Source organism: Phoxinus phoxinus (genome assembly GCF_949152265.1).
Source record: "Phoxinus phoxinus genome assembly, chromosome: 1".
In the NCBI taxonomy this organism is placed as follows: Eukaryota; Metazoa; Chordata; class Actinopteri; order Cypriniformes; family Leuciscidae; genus Phoxinus; species Phoxinus phoxinus.
Genome location: NC_136876.1, coordinates 52,791,240 through 52,811,400, shown reverse-complemented (window position 1 = coordinate 52,811,400; position 20,161 = coordinate 52,791,240). Strand labels below are relative to the sequence as shown.

At 38.2% G+C, this 20,161-nt stretch overlaps 1 protein-coding gene across 1 annotated transcript in view; it reads right to left on the bottom strand.

Annotated features, from left to right (window-relative positions):
* LOC307003967 (E3 ubiquitin-protein ligase rnf213-alpha-like) overlaps positions 1-19,956 on the bottom strand; it is a 77,476-nt gene extending 57,520 nt beyond the window's left edge. Inside the window, exons 1-24 of the mRNA XM_079622892.1 lie at positions 19,736-19,956; positions 18,024-18,142; positions 13,479-13,630; positions 12,477-13,135; positions 12,301-12,361; positions 11,987-12,144; positions 11,786-11,852; positions 10,661-10,806; positions 10,417-10,587; positions 10,128-10,339; positions 9,756-10,045; positions 7,362-7,618; positions 6,821-7,036; positions 6,501-6,693; positions 6,288-6,343; positions 5,815-5,968; positions 5,552-5,704; positions 5,358-5,456; positions 4,879-5,001; positions 1,488-1,680; positions 1,224-1,397; positions 993-1,145; positions 319-911; positions 53-212 (exon numbers count right to left, since the gene is read on the bottom strand). Coding sequence (XP_079479018.1) covers positions 53-212; positions 319-911; positions 993-1,145; positions 1,224-1,397; positions 1,488-1,680; positions 4,879-5,001; positions 5,358-5,456; positions 5,552-5,704; positions 5,815-5,968; positions 6,288-6,343; positions 6,501-6,693; positions 6,821-7,036; positions 7,362-7,618; positions 9,756-10,045; positions 10,128-10,339; positions 10,417-10,587; positions 10,661-10,806; positions 11,786-11,852; positions 11,987-12,144; positions 12,301-12,361; positions 12,477-13,135; positions 13,479-13,630; positions 18,024-18,129 — 4,546 coding nt within the window. The 5' untranslated portion in view covers positions 18,130-18,142; positions 19,736-19,956. The remainder of the gene's footprint in view (positions 1-52; positions 213-318; positions 912-992; positions 1,146-1,223; positions 1,398-1,487; positions 1,681-4,878; positions 5,002-5,357; positions 5,457-5,551; positions 5,705-5,814; positions 5,969-6,287; positions 6,344-6,500; positions 6,694-6,820; positions 7,037-7,361; positions 7,619-9,755; positions 10,046-10,127; positions 10,340-10,416; positions 10,588-10,660; positions 10,807-11,785; positions 11,853-11,986; positions 12,145-12,300; positions 12,362-12,476; positions 13,136-13,478; positions 13,631-18,023; positions 18,143-19,735) is intronic.
* Between the last annotated feature and the right edge of the window lie 205 nt (positions 19,957-20,161).

The window sequence follows — 20,161 nt, the reverse complement described above, 5'->3', positions numbered from 1 at the left end:
TTCAAATAATAAAATCACATTCAATTACCAGTACAAACACCTATTTACTTACCTTCAAGAGCCTCTTTAACCCACATAACAAAATTCTTCCTGAGGCCAAGTTCCTGAAGGCACAGTCTACGGGAATCTGTGATGTCCACAAGCACAGTTTTTGCCTGCATCAACTCATTGTCAATGCTGTCAAGACGCTCTTGTTTAAAATCCACCTGTGTCTAAAGGGAAGAAAGCCTCATTGGTTTAACATATCCCTTACTTATTTGAATCAAAATGAATTTATTTAACAACAGGAAGCATATTGGCAAAAATGAGATGACTTACAGTAATAAGCAACTTCTCCAAGACTTGAAAGTTTCCTTGTAGGCTGAGCGTCTGTTTGACCATCATGACCACCTGAGCCGACTCTACTGCCAGATAAAGCTCATGGTACTGCTCGATCTGCTGGATTCTAGTCTGGACCCAACGCTGGTCATCACGGAGATCCAGTTTGCAAATGTTTGCAACTTCCGCTGCAAGTTCTTCATATTTTCCTTTGTAGGCCTTGAATGTTACATCAACCTCTTCAAACGTTATGCTACCATCTTTAAGGCTTGTGTATATGTTTCTGTAGGAACTATAACATGATTCGAATATTTCTCTGTTAAGATCGTCAAGAGTGATATCCGTGTCCTCCTCACTGGCACTCTCTGCAAACTCTTTTGCCTCATTCACCCAACAGGATTTGAAAATGTAGCTGTCTTTGTAGGCATTTAGGACCTCCGCCATGGAGCGAACATCATCATCAAGCTCAAAGTAGGTGACTACTTGTGACACTGGAGAGGGAATTTGATTTAATGATTGAACGTCCATGAACTCATCCAGGTCCATCTCATCTATGTCAATATGGTGTTTTTCTTCCAACCCTTCAAAATCAACTGTAAATCACAACAAATATTATAGTAACATGTCTCTATAAAAACAATGTTATTCTTAGGTGTTCAATAGACAGCTTTTACCCGTCACATGCTCCTGTAGACTGCGGCACATCGTAATGAGAGCATCCACCAATGCACTCTCATGACTGATAGCCTTCACCTCCTCTTGTCTACACTGAAGAAGCCTCTTCATGGCGTTGGTGTCCGTGTATTGTTCATTTTCACAAAAACACTCTGGAAAAACAGTAGGGTCATGACTCTTCACATTATAGTATGTTAAACGGGTAAAATCTCATGTGTAAGCTATTTTACCTAAATTGAGCAGCTCAAAGAACGCACTCTTCTTCTGCAGGATGATATTGAGTAGCTTTATCTTTATTTTCCCTGTTACAAGTTGATGTAACATGCATGTGAATAATGATGTTGCCATGGCTAGTCTCTCTTTAGCTTCTTCAGAAAGCTTATCGATCAGTTTTTCATCAGCACCTGCACCCAAAACATAAATAATATCTCCGTCATCATACTGTTTCTGGCTTTAAACATAGAATGACATGTGGAGGGGAACCATATAATTACCGTGAAGCTGAAAGATATTTTTGGCTGCTGTCCAGTCCAGAAGATGTTTGAGAACAGCTTCTTCTTCCTCCAGATATTTTCCTTTGTCATCTCTTGGCCAGGACTTCAGGATGATGGTGGACACAAGCTTTCCAAATTTCCAGTTTATCCGGTATTTATTTAATATATCAAAAAGTTTTCCCTCAGATTTATTCTGTAAAAAAAAATCTGAACAGTTACTGAAGTGTACATTTGTCTTAATAAAATCCATAAAACAATTTGAAAGTGTACTTTAAACAGATTTGCTCAAACGGACACTGCAATTCCCAAAGAACAGGAAAGTCTACACCAAATTTACCTCTCTACCTTTACTACCTCTACCTCTCTATGTCCTAATGACTTTTGAAAGTAATAGTTCACCCAAATAAACACTAGCTATGTTTTCATCCAAAGTTGCGAATATAACTTATGCTCATAATTGGAATATATCGCATTAAACATTGCAAATTGTAATTTTTTGCACCGTTTCCATCCACTGAGCCGAAGCAAACAAAATCATCACTTCCTGATAAACTGGTGATAAATATCTCTAGAAAAATGGAAGTTGCTGCAGTAGGAGAAGCCACTGTATATAATAATTTTCGTATAAAATATATTACTCAGATCGCGCAGACAAACGGAATAAACACGGTTATCTTGCTTCCGGAGGCAGATGCTGCTGTTTGGGATTGCAGTTTTGGGAGGTAAATATACTGAACAACTTTGTTAACAGATGTTGCTCAGGCATTTCAGAACAACCAAGACAGTATTTCAGATTCTGTGCCACGAGATCGGTCCGCTGGTTGGTCCGGTTATGCCGTCCAAACGCACATTTTGCAAAAGTCACGTCTTTTTTGATGCGCAGAGGAATTTATTCAGTAGTAGTTTATTCCTTGTAGTTTATGCACGCTTCCTTATTGGATAGATTTAGAATACACTCAGTTGAGTGCATAATGCATTTTATTTGAAAGCACATTTTTAGAATTTATGCGCATCTTGCTGTTTCAATCCAGAAAGTTTTTTAATGCAATATACCAAAATGCACATAAAAATTGGTGGATGGAAACATAGCTATTATCACCATTTACTTCACTTCATGTAGTGTCCGTGTCGCATCAAGTGGCATCCATGTTGTGAATTCAAATAGTTCTCTCTAGATTACATGATTCTGTCAATTGCAGCATTCAGAGGTCAGATATTTCTGAATATTGACCACTTTCCAAGGCAACACTGCATATCAGACCTGCTCATGCTCTGCAATGAGAGAGATAATGACCGACCGACTTTACATTATTCCTAACATTATGACTTAAATTTCGGTCTGTTCATCTCACAAGGTTGCCTTATGAAATTCATAATATATTGAGCAACCAATATGGACTACTTTAATAATACTTCTATGGTGCTTTAAAAAGAAGAAGCACCATGGAAGCCATTTTTGAAGCTTGAAAGAACCTTTCTAACTGCATGCAAAAGAGCGACTAGTACACTATTAAAAATAAAAATGTCTACCTTTGTCTTCCACAAAGAAAGAAAAGTGTTTGAAATGATACGAGGGTAAGTGAATTTTTTGGTGAACTATTCCTTTCCATGAACACATACAATTGTAATCAAAATTATTCAACCCCCATTGAAAATCAGGTATATTGGCAAAAATTTACAGACTATCAGCTGTTTGCAATCAACAAATCAAACAAAAGTATTTGAAATAGCTCAAAACAACAAATGTTTCAAGTGGTTTCCCCAAATTCAACTGAAAATGCAACTTTTAATGACTTCTGGAGGAATTGTTTCATTAATCAAGGGCTTCATTAGTTGCAGCAGGTGTGCTTGAGCTAGAACACATGAAATACAGGTTAGGTCCCAAAAAGTTATGAGAAGATATCGTCACCTTTCACAAACAAGGAACAGGATACAAAAAGATAGTGAAGGCACTAAATGTTCCTAAAGACACCGTTGGAAGCATAGTTCGCAAGTTCAAAGTTAAAGGAACAGTGGTTACACCATCTGGACAGGGCAGAGAAAGGAAGCTATCAACGGCTGCAACTGAGAAGGCAGGTTCAGAAAATCCCTCGAGCGACTGCTAAAGACCTGCAGTAACACCTGGTGGCCACAGGCACTGAGGTTAGCTGCACAGGAAGGCTCGTACCAAACACATGCCAGAACTCCAAGACTACACCACTACTGATTCTGCCCGGTTCTGTCAACACTGCATTGGCTCCCTATTAAATATCATATACGTTTTATAATGCTGAATACTTACAAAGCACTAAATGGTTTAGCTCCGCAGTACTTGAGCGAGCTCTTAACACATTATAGTCCTTCACGTCTACTGCGATCTCAAAACTCCGGCCAGTTAATAATACCTAGAATATCAAAATCGACTGCTGGCGGTAGATCCTTTTCCTCTCTAGCACCAAAACTTTGGAACAGTCTTCCTACCATTGTCCGGGAAACAGACACATTCTGTCAGTTTAAAGCTAGACTAAAAACACATCTCTTCGGCCTAGCATACACATAACACATTATAGACTTCTATAATTCAATGTTAGGCTGCATAGATTAGGTCAGCCGGAATTGGGAACACTTCCCATAAATCCTGATGTACTCGTTACATCATAAGAAGAATGGCATCTACGCTAATATTAGTCTCTCCGTTTATCCCAAGGTTTACAGGTTGGTCCGTCGGATCCAGGCCGTATCCAGATCAGAGGAAGGACCAGCAGCAGGACACGACGACAAAGCAGTCCTGAAGTGTCAACTAGTCTCTCCCCTGTGGTGGACCCGTGCCTGGACCCATCCCAACGTATCCTGAAGTGCCAGCCTCATCAGCCCTGTGAATGTCTCATCGACACGACAGCCATCGGCACTGATCCTAGAGCGTTGGCGCTTGCAACGCCAAGGTCATGGGTTCGATTCCCAGGGAAAGCAAGAACTGATAAGAATGTAAATGTGAAGCCTACCTTGAAATACAATGTAAGTCGCTTTGGATAAAATCGTCTGCCAAATGCATAAATGTAAATGTTGAATAATTTTGAGTCATTAAAAGTTGCATTTTCAGTTGCATTTGGGGAAACCACTTGAAACATTTGTTGTGTTGAGCTATTTCAATTACTGTTGTTTGATTTGTTCATTGCAAACAGCTGAAAGTCTGTACATGTTGCCAATAAACCTGATTTGCAATGGGGGTCATAATTTGGGGTTTTAAAATAGATTACACAGCTACGTTACATGATTCTGATTCGTCAATTGCAGCATTCAGGGGTCAGACTAGGTTTTGGTCCTAATCTCATTTAGTTAAGTGTTCTAATCTATGCGTGTATGATGTTGTATGACTCATAATGTCAGTGAGAATGAAGTGCAAGACCTTTACCTGGCATATTGTGGTAACAGCCTGGAGAGCACACTTCTCTACACTATCCACCAAAAAAGGCTGGGAGCTGTTAAGTTCCTCAATCTTTGAGCAATAAACCTGGATTTGTTCCAGCTTATCTTCCTAATAAGGGGGAAAACAAATAGCTTATTAACAAATACAGAAGATGTGTCAACAATAACACTGATTTACATCTGATGAGCCTTAAGTTCATATAAATCGATAATACATTAAAAGGATCAATTCATACTGCAAGTTCAGAACTCAGGCATAATTTCTTTTGCCATATTACTGTAGATTCAGCAGTGTGCAGGAAACACTGTCAGGAGTATTTTAGTACAGTATTCCCTGCACAGTGGAATTATGCAGAATGTTAACAAAACTGAAAGTCAAGCATTTTTGATTATTAGTATTTGTTTGAATGTTTTTCTTGACTCCCAACCCAACTAGATGTGTATACTGGAACAGTGTTGTATTACCTGTTGATATTTCCCCTCAAAGTCCATTGTAAATGTCTCTCTCCATTCTTTAGTGAAGTCCTTACTCGTGAAATCTACGGCAATAATGTTATTCCAAATCTGTAAAACAGACAAAACATTTCATAATAAATTATAAAGATTTAAAAATGTGGACTAAACTGGTTAGTTTGGATGAACATACTTGTTCTGCTTACCTCAACATCTTTAGTGAAGCTGCTACCCGCATATAAACTGCTGTTTAAAAGCCTGCCGTTGAAAGTTTTTCTGATCCACGCTCTCACAGTCCGCTTTGCATCATTGAGTAACGCAAGAGTCTTCTCAGAAAAAGTGTCTGCTTCTTGCGTTCTCTTAGGGTTAAATTTAAAATTGACATTGAATCAATTGGATGTCTTCTAAATGTTTATTGGCTTTAATCAGTCATTTTAAACCAAGATAATATGATCTTAGGATGGATTACCTGGGCAAATCCTGATACAGAGGCCACAAGGTTCATGCAAGCAACAGGAATATCAGTTAAATTCTGTGTATAGTAATGAACTAGATTGCAGATCTTCTCTAGAAGTTTGCAAGTTGCTTGTATGCACTGAATGCCATACTCCTCATTCAGACAGCTGCAACAGTAATGAAAGCAAGTTAACCAATACAACTTGATAGGGCTATTGGATTTGTTTGGATCAAAATTTATCTAATGTAATTTTTTTTACATTTTAGCTACAAGCCCCTTTTTTTATTTCTTCTTTTTCAAATTCGGCAATTATCTTCACTTCTCCAATCAACTTGGGCTGTGACTAACTGCCACTTCAACACCAACTTATTACAAATATATATTTACATAAAAAGCAATAAAACCAGAACTTATTGAAATATAACAAATAAATTCAGATGGAAATTAATTGAATTGTTCCTTAAATTTAAGTTGAAGAACTTTACCTGTATCTTTGTTCGAGCAAGTGACTTTGAATGAGTGCCAGAGTGTCCGGTACACTCTAAGGGAAAATAATAATAATTAAATATGGACAGTCTAAACGGCAGCATTTTTCTTGGTTACAGTTCCTTTTATTTGCCAAAGGTACATTACATGCTAATTTAAGCTGTTCTGGATTGTACATATATGGTTATTTCTGGTGATGGCTTGATACTCACTGTGGAAGTGGTGTAGTTTATATCATCGGGGCATTTCATGGAGAAAAGCTGCAGGATGTCCAGGAGCTCTACATGTATAGTGGTGCTGCACTCGGGCAAGTCTTCTATAGTCATCAGATACATCCAAGACCGGGCCAGCAGTCTGTCTACCTCAACCAAATGTCCATTTGCCTTCATGAGATTGAACAGTGCCCTAAAGTAGAGGGATCCGACAATGACGTAAAACAAATAAAAAAGTTTTACCCAAAAGTTTTATACCTGGAAATTAAAAATTAAAACCACAGAAAAAACATTTGGAAACATGCAGACAAATGTAATACCTTCTATCTTGGGATCTGTAGGAAGGTACAGCAGATAATCTGAGTCCCTGTAGTCCTGCCCAGCTCGGCCCAAATTGTGGGTTGACCTTGTTAAACACTGGCTCAAATGGTTTTGAAGTGCCTTTGAGAAGGTGCAGAAGTGGAATTACGATGATCCATCTGGGCATGTCCTCGGCTCTCACTTTGTTGATCAGCGTCTCCACCATGTTAGGCAAGCTGAAGAATGTAACCAATGTTATCAAGACCTTTTAGATACTGATACTTTACTCAAAACAAGCTGGACGCAGGTCTGATCTTGGCATATTAAACTGTATAAGCTTCCCTGACAGCATCTGTGGCATTCTGTCGGAAAACTACTTAGGCAATTTATAAAACACAAATAAAAATAGCATATTGTACTGGATGGTTTAAAGCTGGTGGAAGGCATAACTTTCAGTAAACAATGACTTGAATTTCAGTTTGATCAGTTGGTTGGGGGGCGCTATTCCTTGTTCTCTTGAGATCTCTATAATTTAAATGTAACCAAAATAACGGTACTCACTTTTTTATTTCTGAGAATGATTCTGTTAGGTCAGTCCAGAAGGACAGGAATTCATCCTTAGGTAATTTGGGCAGGCAGAGGGCAGTGCAGAGACGAGACAGAGCTCCTTTGTCTAATTCCAGACCGTAACAGCTCCACACATACAGCATGATGAGGGCAGCCTTCAGTGGCTCCTTGATGAAGCCACTCTTTCCCCCGCTGTCCTGTAGCTCTGGGGTCACCCGCTCCAGCATGAACTGCTTCAGAAGCTTGCTCACCTGACAGGATGAAATTTACATTTTAACACTAGATTACGTCTTCTGGTCTGTGCTCTTAGAGGCATAGCTCACCAAAAAGTCCTTATAAACTTATATTCTTTAGCCATTTACATTATTGTCTCAAACTTTAAACATGCATGAACTTCTTTTTTCATGTGTATATTGGATCAAATAATATTGCAAAGTGCTTTTGTCAACTGGGGCTGTTAAGTTTAAAAAAGACATCGTAGATATCAAACTTGAATGACATGTCCTGATGGGCCATATTTTAATTGAATGTGACCAGACCACATATGATATTTAGAACAAAATTATATACATCAACAATCAAAAGTATTCAACCCCATTGCAAATCAGGTTTATTGGCAAAATGTACAGACTTTCAGTTGTTTGCAATAAACAAATCAAACAAAAGTAACTGAAATAGCTCAACACAACAAATGTTTCAAGTGGTTTCCCCAAATTCAACTGAAAATGCAAATTTTTATGACTCAAAACTGTTCAACCCCTTCATGTCAAGCATCTTTAGTACACTTCTCTTAACTTTTTGGACCATTCTTTTGACTTCGCCATATTTCTAACATGTAGTCAAACGTGTCACTCAACAAACCTAGTCAGTTTCATGTGTTCTAGCTCAAGCACACCTGCTGCAGCTAATGAAGCCCTTGATTAATGAAACAACACCTGTTTAGCAGATGTGTGCTGTTGTGAGGGATCCTAATCAGGGGGTTGAATCATTTTGAGACTGCAGAAGTCATCAAAAGCTGCATTTTCAGTAAAATTTGGGGAAACCACTTGAAACATTTGTTGTGTTGAGCTATTTCAATTACCTTTGTTTGATTTGTTAATTGCAAACAGCCAAAAGTCTGTACATTTTGCCAATAAACCTGATTTGCAATGTGGATTGAATCATTTTGATAACAACTATCTGAGGTATCAGGTAGCAGAGAATTATTCATATGAAGAACCAATCATATTAGAGAAAAATTATGTCACCTCAGTCATGCACTTATTCTATATAAACTGTTGTACTCCTTTAGTCGGGGAGATTCTCTGTGATTGATGTGAGATCCTTCTGGCCGTAATTAGAGCATTTTCAAAGGCATTGTCTGAAGTCTGTCTGTTACTGCTGCGCAGCAGGTTAGGGGAACACCAGAGGTGTAAAGTCCAGGGGTCAGAAAGTAAAAGTCCTGCCATATTTCACCCATGAACTCAGCCAGCTGATTACACTCATTAGTTAATCCAGGTGATTGGAACAAAATACTGAGGACTTTTACTTTCTGAACCTGGACTTTACACTTCTGCTAGGGACCTTATTCCAGAGTGATAGGGCTCATAAGGGGCGAGACGTCACCCGACTCAAAGCAGGTGTCAATGTGGAGACGCCCCGTTTAGCTGAAGTCAGGTGCGTAGGGTAATGTCTACCACACGCCATTACACCACCGTCCCCAGTCTGGACTGTTGACACAAGGCAGGTTGGGTCCATGATTCATGCTGTTGGCATCAAAAACTTTGACCCTACGGTCTGTGTGCCTCATCAATATTCTTCAGATCAGGCTGTGCAGTTGCCGAAGCCTTTTCTGTCAGCTCAAACCAGTCTGGCCATTCTCCTTTGACCGCTCTCATCAACAAGACATTTTGGTCTGCAAAACTGTCCCTCACTGGATGTTGCACCATTCTGAGAAAACTCTAGAGCAGGGGTCACCAAACTCGGTCCTGGAGGGCCGCTAAATTCTCTGCAAGACAGCGGCCCTCCAGGACCGAGTTTGGAGTTAGACCCTGCTCTAGAGACTGTTGTGCATGAAAATTCCAGGCAGATCCCAGCAGAAACACTCAAGCCAGCCTGTCTGGCACCAACAATCAGTCAAAATCACCATTCTGATGTAAACATTTACTGAAGCTCCTGACCCATATATGTTTTATAGACTGCTGCTACCCGACTGGCTGATTAGATAACTGCAAGAATACGTTGTTCTCAGTGCTCAAGTGAGTGTATGTAATAAACACTACTCTGAATATTCTGTAGTATTTTTTTGCATGTGTGAGAGCGAAGCAGTGATGACAGAATTTTCTTGCTTGATGGAACTAATCTTATGAATGTGTTCAGTATATGTCAAGGTACTAATGGTTTACTTACATCTTTTTTACTGTAATCGAGTTGGTACCATTGCGTCTGTTTCCTTTCATATACATAAGGGTTTCCATAGATCTCATAAAACTGTCGGAGTTGACTAAAGAAGTTGTTGAGGTTCACTTTGCTCCAGCTTGTCAGGAGGTCAAAGATATTTTCCAGCATGATTATACCAGCGATTTTCCTTCCCTGGAGAACACTTTTCTTCTGATCAGGCCAAACAGCCTTTTTAAACCATTCAAACATATTATTAGATGGTTCTGTGCAGATGATATCATCATACTGATGCCATTCCCCTGCAATACACCAAAATAACAAATTAAGTCTCTTATAAAAAATAAAGTCTGAAAAAAAGGACTTCTGGTGAGCTTCACCTACCTTCATCATTTAGGAGATGTGGTTTGACAAACAGACATCTGTTGGTGGTTTCATTTGAATCCAGTTTGTAGATGTATTCATAGTTTAATTCATACTTCTGTTTCTTTTTTGCTTTATACACTACATACTTGTAGGGGATGGACACAGTTTCAGCGTCAACTTTTTTGCAAACAAATTTCCCTCCGACAAGAAATCCATGCTCTCCAAGATCCCTGAAATCAAATTATTCTTAAATAAACTGGTTATAGTAATGAATAATCAAAAACTGGTCCTGAAAATCTTTACTAACCGTGACACAGACAGTTCGACAAGATTTTGATCCCAGTTACCAATGTGACTACCGGCCCTTACAAAAATATAATCCTCATCTGGGTTAAACTTGAAGTCTTTTGACAGGACTGCATGAAAGTAAATGGTGAGTCGGTCACTGGAACTTATATGTTGAGTTGATGCTGGATTCCTGCAATTTCAAAAATATGAATGAGATAATACAGGGGGAGAAAAATGATACCTTTAGTGCTATGAAAACCTACCTTTTTGGGAGCTCCACACACTGACTCTCTGTATCACCACTTTCTTTGCCTTTCTGGTCTGCAGCAGAGTCTTTCTTTCCCTGAGCAGACTTCTGCTTCTCCGGCTCACCCTTCACTGCCGGATCTCCACTGGAACCGGGATTCTTCTACACGCAAAAACACAAAACGTCATAATTTCACTCCATGTTTGTAATTTCTAGTAACAGACCAAATATATCAGTCTGGCCAATGAATCAACTAACATTTGTGCTCTTTGAGGTTGACACATTCTCTATTTGCAAATATATATATTTATATACAGTGTATACATTTAAGGTTACACTTTATTTTACAGTGTCCTTGTTACATATGTTACATGTACTTACCATAGTAATAACAGTAAATTATGCATAATTACATGCAACCAAACCCTAACCCTATAGTAAGTACATGTAGTTGCTTAATACTGTATTACTCACTTAAATATATGATTACATCGTAACAATGACACCTTAAAATAAAGTGTAACCAAATATACAGCCTTATTACACGGCTCTGTGGTATACTTGTTTCTTATTGGTCAATTGCACCATCCAGTGTTATGTTATGTAAGCACATAATTGTCTATATATAATATTTCATGTCTAACTATTTACTTTTGTGGCAAGTAGCCGTGTAATAAGCGGGATAATGTACATCCAGCCGGTTGTTATCTCAGAATAAACCCCGACAGGGTGATCAGGACGTGAAGCCCATCACACTGAAGAGGTTTATTCTGTGATAACAACCGGCTGGATGTACAATATCCCGCTTAATACACGGCTACTTGCCACATAAGTAAATAATTAGACATGAAATATTGATCCGAGTTGAAATATTTTACTGATAAACTATTTTACTGATAAAATCGTCAGATTAGCGCTGACAACACGTTTCTGTGTGAGTGTGTGTGTGTTTGAGTGGGAGCAGGAGAAAGAGAGTATGTGCTTTTCCATATTAAAAAACAAATACATAATAAAACATATTTTTGTGTTTTTATCCTACTGTTTATTATATTTATTTGCTTGTTCGGTTTTGGTTCTTTTGCTGTTGGCGGCTGTAAGGACCTGTGAAATAACTGAAATCATATATACACTTTTTGCTTACCTTGGATTTAGTCTGTGGTCCAGATGCCACTTCCTGTGATGATTTCTGTGGTTCATTCTTCTGATTTCTGTCATTTTTAAAGTGGTAAGTACAGATTATTATTTGACATTTTAATAATAATAATAAAAAAGACATTAAAAACCTATTTTAAAAAGGAGACAAAGAAGCATTTCTCAAAATACATCAAAGGCTTTGACCTACTTTTTGGCTTTCGCTGAAACCTGCTGAACTCCTTTATTGGTTTCTGTTCCCCCAGTTTCACTGTGTTTGTCAGATTCAGTTTTCTGGTCAGAACGAGCCGACTTCTGCTTCTCACTCTGCTCAACCTTCACTGCCGGATCTCCACTGGAAGCAGCATTCTTATACACGCAAAATAACACAGTCATCATTTGTAGTTTCCAGAGAATCAACTAACATTTGGGCTCTTAGATGTGGACAATGTAAGCTGATAACCATGTCTGATTGGCTAAAGCTCTTCTTTCTTATATATATATAAATATTTAATTTTTGTTTACCTTGGCTTTACTCTGTGGGCCAAATACCATTTCCTGTTTCTGTGGTTCATTCTTCTGATTTCTGTAATTTTTAAAGTCAAAGTATACAGTATTATTTGACATTTCAATAATAAAAAAAACAGAATTTTTTTAAAAAACGAAGCAGCATTTATCAAAATATAAAGGCGTTTGCATACTTTTTTGTTTTAACAGGCTGAACTTCTTTGTTGGTTTCTGCTTCCCCAGTTTCAGTGTGTTTGTCAGATCCTGTATTCTTCTGTTGGCGGTTGGTCTCCGTTTCCTCATCCGGACGGTCCGTCTCCATTTGACTGCTCTTTATGTTTGCATTCTGGTCCACATTAGCATTCTGATCGAGAGCGGTTTGAGCTCCCGTGGATTTACTCTTCTGTCCTTTCTTCTTATGTCCAGCTTTCTCTTTCTCAGTTTGCTGATCTGCTTCTTCTGACACTGGTGGAGAAGTGCTGGTGTTGATCCGCTCTTCCGTCGCTCCAGGCGTTACACAACTCCTATCAGACTGAGCTTTCCCAGCGTCTAAAGCAGAGGTTTCGGCCTCAGGCGGGCTCAGGCGAGAGGTTTCGGCCTCAGGCGGGCTCAGGCGAGAGGTTTCGGCCTCAGGCGGGCTCAGGCGAGAGGTTTCGGCCTCAGGCGGGCTCAGGCGAGAGGTTTCGGCTGCTTTAGGCATGTCCTCCACAGTGCAGTGAGAGCCCTCACTGTCAGAAGATTGGTCTTCCTCCATCTTCTTCTCTTTATCAGTCAGAGATATATCAGAGAGTTCAGAGGTCAGAGACGAAGGCTCCTCTGCAACACCAGCTTTTTTCTTCTTTTTCTTTCTTTTCTGTAGGAGCATTTAACATTTAAAGCAAGAAACATTACAAAACACTCAGAATAAAAGGTCCTTGCACACTGAGTTTTTTCGTATTCGTGATTCTGTGGCCCTGAATTGTCAAAACACCTCTCAAAATGCTTGCTACGGATGCGGAAAACACAGAAAATTGAACCAGATCCGAATTTTTTTATGACGGACGAACTTTTCTAAACAGTGTGCAAAAGTGATTGATGTGTTTATTTTTTTAACGTGCGAGAATTTCGGACTCAGTGTGCAAGGATCTTAAGAAGAAGAAGAGAAAAAACTGAATCCAGGACTATGTAAATGTTAAACTGATTGTCATATCCAGCACCTTCTTCTTTGGGCTCGGTAAGGCATCTTCATTGGGACGCTTCGGGGAAACATTGGCATTCTGGAGATCCAGCGCTTCAGACTCAGGTCTGAGATCAGTTGCTGCATCTGTGTCAATGTTTGAGGATGATTGAGACTCGTCTTGTGCCTTGGCTGATAAACACAAAAACAAAGGTCACACGCACATACACACTCAGACTAAAACTACTGATAACCTCTTACGAAGGCATTGTTCACGCTGCATCTAATTCTAGTTTCCAATCCTATCTTTAGGACTGACTGTCACATTCCTTGAATGATGAAATCAGATCTGTTAAAATGGTGTAGTAAATAACTTATCAACATCGGTTACCGCTTAGGCTTGCTTAGTTGGGGACATTTCATTTAATATTCAACATTATTATTGATCTCCTGCATTGACACCATTATATGAGAACTGAACTGAGCTGGATGATGACATCACGCTTTTCTCCATAGTGGCTATATATATAAATGAACTAAAATTAACCATCGCTGAGCTTACTTAAGCTGGACTGTGACGCTATTTTCTTCTAGAAACAAACTTTGTTGCATTATTTTCCTGTTATCTCTGTAAATCTGCTTTGAAACACTCTATATTGTAAAAGCGCTGTATAAATAAGTGTGACTTGAATTAAACAGCGCCAGTATCTGTCAGAGGCGAGAGACAAGCCGCTTTAAACTATATGCGTTTTATCTTACCAGTTATTTTAAAAGTGTTGCGATATCTCTTGATTCACTCAAAGATTATATGTTTCATAGGCCATTTATGTACACAGTAAAATCCCCAGAGTTAAATGAATCTTTACCGAGAGTTCAGATAACTCTGAGTCAGAGTTAAAGTTAATGAGATGCTTAAGTGATGATTGGGCGTTAGTGATGAACACCTGCTGTCAACAAGCAGACTCACTGACGGAAAGAGAACAGAACTTGACTTGACCACAGTAATGACTTACAGTCAACATGAAACATCGTTCTCAACCCATTTCGCTTCTGTAATGTGAAGTATTTCTGAGTGGAACTGGATGTTCAACAAGAAAACAAAAGTAGGGCAAGACTTGATTTCATTCCTCTGGAATTCACTGAATGATGAAAAGTGTCTTGTTGGGTTTCAATCCAAATGCTTTGTATGTTTTAAAGCACATTTCTTAAAATCTCACTATATATAATGCTAAATATTTTGCGTTACCAGTCAAGCACCAAAAAGAACGTACCATATTTTCCACATAACCTGAAACGTGCGGCCGGCAACTTATATTACAAAGCAACTTAACCATTAATGCTATTGATGTAAAGCATGCAAAAGAGAGAGTACACACACACACACACACACACTCCGGCAGAGGTGTGTCCGCTGTACAGTACTTTGTTTAGGAAATTAGTTTAGGCTTGGCATTTAGAATAAATATTGTTTAAATGAACACCACTGTGTTATGCACTGGTATTTTACACACTTTCTGAATGTAATAATACAATGTGACCTTAGTGCAATTAAATGGTTATTCATTCTCAAATTAAATGTAAACATTGTTCATCTCATGTACACAGAGACCAAATGAAAAACAGTGTCACATCAATAACATCAAATGTTTTTTTCATTTATGTGACACAAAGAACCAATGAGGTTTGATGTTATTAGTTGTATGAATTAATTTCATGAAACCTGTATATCCTTTTTGGAGCTTGAACACTTTCATTGTACAGACAAAAACTATTTCTGTGGTGCGCAGAAGAAAGAAAATCAAGTTTGGAACAAAATTTTTTTGTGTGTGAATGTTCATGTGAACTTTTACAGACTGTGCACATCCATTCAAATGATACATTTGCACAAAATTAGTTAACCCTTAACAAACTAGTCAAGTCAAGTCAGCCTTATTTATACCGCACTTTTTACACTACAGAGTGTTTCTAAGCAGCTTTACAGAGATAACAGGACAATAATAATGCAACAGATAGTTTCTGCTGTACAACGGCTCTAGAATAAAGTTATTGTCCAGCTAAAGTTAGCTTCATTGATTCATTTCCGTTGAATAAATCACTGGTTATTATTTAGGGGCCGCTTACACGACACCGTTTTAACTGAAAACAGAAAACTTAAATGCGCTCTGGCCGCTCATTTGCGTGACATAAGGTGTTTTGGTGGCCTGAGAAGTTGAGAACGCAGGAAAAAAATATATATTTTGAAGGAGATTACAAAGAAAAACGTTCCCCCTTTGGGAAAAACCTGAATCGTGCCGAGAAGAGCAGAAACATGTATTGATTTCATGTTGACTCTAAGCATCAGCACAATGACAAGAGACTTTCTTCAACAACAACTGATAAGAGCTGTGTGGAAAGAGAAGACGGGAAACTCTCATCACGAGGGGCATCACACACACATGCACACCTTCACACATATGATGCCGTGTCCGAAACAGTGCATTTATTCACTATACAGAGCAGGACTCGCATGATACGATTAATCGCATCCAAAATAAACTATACAGAGCAGGATTCGTCATGATAATGTGATATAGGGCTGTAAACGATTAATCGAATCCAAAATAAAAGTTTGTGTTTACATAATATAGCCTACATGTATTGTGTATAATTATTTTGTATATATAGATACACACACATGCATGTATATATATATTTGAGAAATATTTGCATTTATATACTGCATATATATCTGCATATAATTTATATTATTTATAAATTAGGGCTGTCAAACGATTAAAATATTTAATCGTGATTAATCGCATTAATGTCATAGTTAACTCGCGATTAATCGCACATTTGTATCTATTCTAAATGTCTCTTGATTTCTTTTTGTCCCATTATTTTTTCTCATTTTAAGGCTCTTATCAACATGGAAAAGTGGATCGGCTTGCTTTGTGCAAACGTTTTTCATTGAAAACAACATTGGCATATACTGTGTTCAATTTCACACTAACATTCTCACTTGGAGCAAATAATCTCTCACACAATGTAACACTGTCCATCAATAAAAGGGTGACAGAAATACTGACGAGGTGACGTTACTGATATTGACGAGTGGGTGTAGAAACGCATCAGCGGTGTGTGTGCTTGACCATCGAGTGGTATTTCAGACTGAAAGTGCTGAGATGACAGCTCAGTTCACAACGACACAACACACAGATCACATTGGTCTTGTCAATTGAACCATTTGGCAACTTTTTAAAAGTAAACTTTCCATTCAGAATCTTATTGGCTCCATTATGGCGTCTCGCGCTCATCATTCATCCACTAAAACTGTAACGTTAAAGCGAACGCACATCGGACGAGAAGTGCAGCGGTTCGTATTTAAAATTCGAACACATTATTCTCTATGAGTGTACACACACCGGCGGCGCCATTCTGCGTATCTATTTTATATATAAACAACAAAATTTTTCTTAAATATATACATGCATGTGTGTGTATTTATATATACAAAATAATTATACACAATACACACACATATATTATGTAAACACAAACTTTTATTTTGGATGCGATTAATCGCGATTAATCGTTTATAGCCCTAATGTGACACGACATGAGTACCTCGCCCTGATACATTGAGGTCATCATTCCTCATCAAATAAGCAAGTTTGTGATTGATCAAGTAATGTTTGTGTTTAAAATGTGTTAATCTTTCAATTGAGACGTTACTCTGAGGTGGGGCACTTCATGATAACAGGGTTGCGGAGCTAATTCAGACACTTCTGTACACCATACTGTGAGTGTGCTATACGTTACATGTCCCGTCTAAATGTCAGTCTGCATTTAATTAAACTTGAACAGAAATAAAATGAAAGTTCATAAAAATAAGGAAAAAAACAATTGTAAGTTTACAATAAGGTTCATTAGTTAACATTAGTTAATGAACATGAACTAACAATGAGCATTTGTTACATTATTTATTAATCTTTGTTAATGTTAGTTAATAAAAATCCTGTTCATTGTGTGTTCATGTTAGTTCACAGCGCACTAATGTTGACAAATACAGCTTTTGATTTTAATAACGTATTAGTAAATGTTGAAATTAATATTAACTATGATTAATAAATTGCTGAAGTAGTATTGTTCATTCTTAGTTCATGTTAACTAATAAACCTCATTGTAAAGTGTTACCTTCATTAACCAGAGTTTATTGTACCGTAAGTTAATAGTAGTAACTAGAATGTTAAATATTGCGGTGGTATACGTGTAGTTATTCATTAATGACGGTAATGTAAAGTGTGACCCACACAGGGTAATAGACTAAGGTATTAGTGTGAGTATGTGGCACTGATTTATGTGTGTGGGGTGGTTAGTTGAGGACACTGCCACGACTTATAAAACGGTTAGTTCCAATCCTTGATTCTGATTGGTCAATAGCTGTGTTTTATTCACGATAAAACACGGCTATGACCGCTTCACCCAACGGTTCTATGTATCACTACTACTATTAACGAATGCTAATTGAACCTTATTGTAAAGCGTTCCAGAACAAACAACAGAACGTAAAATCGTAGTGAGAGAAATGTGATGTGTAACTCACCCGGCGCCGTGTCACATGACTCTGACATCATCAGCTCACAGCCGCACGCACTGCAGAATCTGGGTGCCTCGTCCCGAGACTCGTGACTGCATTTAGGACACTTCATCCTGAGGGGACGTCTGCAGAGAGCACAAGCAGGAGCTTTACGGGGATGTGCCCACTTTTAAATAACACTATAATCACACACACACACACGAGGTCACATGATTTCTAAGAACTCCGTATTGCTTTCAATTTCCATTTACTTATAAATCAAAGTTCATCATCTAGAAACTCAGTGAGCACATGTCCCACTCCCTCCAGACGTGTCCGGGAGGAGAAGTGGAGAACACCTCACAGCGAGAACGCATGAGAACCACTGCAGACACAGACCGACTGTTATTCAGTCAATCATGACCACATCGAGTTCTTGATATCAACAGTTGCATTTCAACTAGTAAACACTATACATTCTTGTTATGTTGTATTTTCACTAGTTAAATATCACCCTAAACTGCCAATCAAATTCCATTGTTGATATCAGGATATGATTTCTGTAAATGTAAAAATAATCAATATAAAATGTCATTGTTGATATCAAGAATTCATTTCTTGGGAATGAATAAAAGTAAAAACGGTTTGCCATATACAGTCTGCTACTTTTGATTTGACCCAATGTGTATTTATATATATAGAGTTTGCTTCATTTTTCCTACATTACATAATCATTATTCAATATATTTTGCACTGCTATTGTTAACTGGAAAGCATTTTGTAAACACGTATTTCCGGGTCTATGTTCTGTTTGGATGAGTCGGCTCGTGACACACACACACACACACACACACACACACACACACACACACACACACACACACACACACACACACACACACACACACACACACACACACACACACCTCTTTGGGAATTGTGGGAAAAGCCCGCCTTTCCTGACTTCCGTGGACATTTTCACAACAGAAACATAATCAAAAGAACCGATTAAAACAAATAAATTAACACATAAATAAAATAAAAACAGATAACACATAAATTGATCTAAAATGAATATAGAAATGAGTAAATAAAAACTTGTTGACTTCTACATGTTGGCAACACAAGTGCCCAATAGAGGCCGCTGTCGCTCAATCCACTGTGCATTAAAAGTATTACGAGCAAGAAGAAACCGACCATAAAAATGAAACTATAATAATATAGACATAACTAATTTAATCATCAAGCGTACATGGATATGTAACATTTATACATACAGTTGTTATATTATTTGACGTCAGACTACAGTTACATGACGTGTCTGAATGGCGAAGCTGTATTTCACAACCATCTTCTAATCTAACATATTATTAAACAACACAAAATTTACACGTCTCACATCTATAGACAGATTAATATCACGGTCTGTGCACAATAAACTAGTATTATATCAGTAAAACTGCACTACACACAGCCCGAAATACACAAACACGACAACGCTAGTTCACAGGCAAGCTAACCAGAAACCAGCAAGTTCACTTCAAACCATGAAGAGCCCGTGTTAACGTTACTTCAGCTGAAGACACGATATGATCTATGATTTATTATTAATGTCCGACCCAGACGAACTCGCAGTGTGAGCTCTTCCTCGTGTGTCAGTGTGTGTGTGTGACATGCTAAAGCTAAACACACACACAGATTATTATAAAGGCAAGTGGACCCTCAGGTTTGTGTCTTACCTGTAGTGCAGGTGTGCTCAGTTGTCACAGGTCAACACACACACATGTCATCGTGTGTTTGACACATTAATAACACAGATCTGATCACGTCCACACACACACTCCACTGTCACGCAAAGAAGACACTGAGGAAGTTCAACATCTCTGAACTTTCGTTTCGTGAAAAATGGGCGTGAGTTTCATGTTTATCCAAACCTACAAGCCAATAACACCATCTTCTTCAGAAATCGTGAGATGAAACTGATATTTCAATAAACTGGCTGCTAAAACGGTCAAAATCGTGATCATAATTATGTTATATTATAATATTGCTTATGCTAGAAGGATCAAGTTAGTTATTTTAGAAAATACCCCCTCAGGTATTATTTTTCATTCAGGTCAAAGTATATTAAATAAATTATCTCCCCCCAATTATAAAATTGAAAT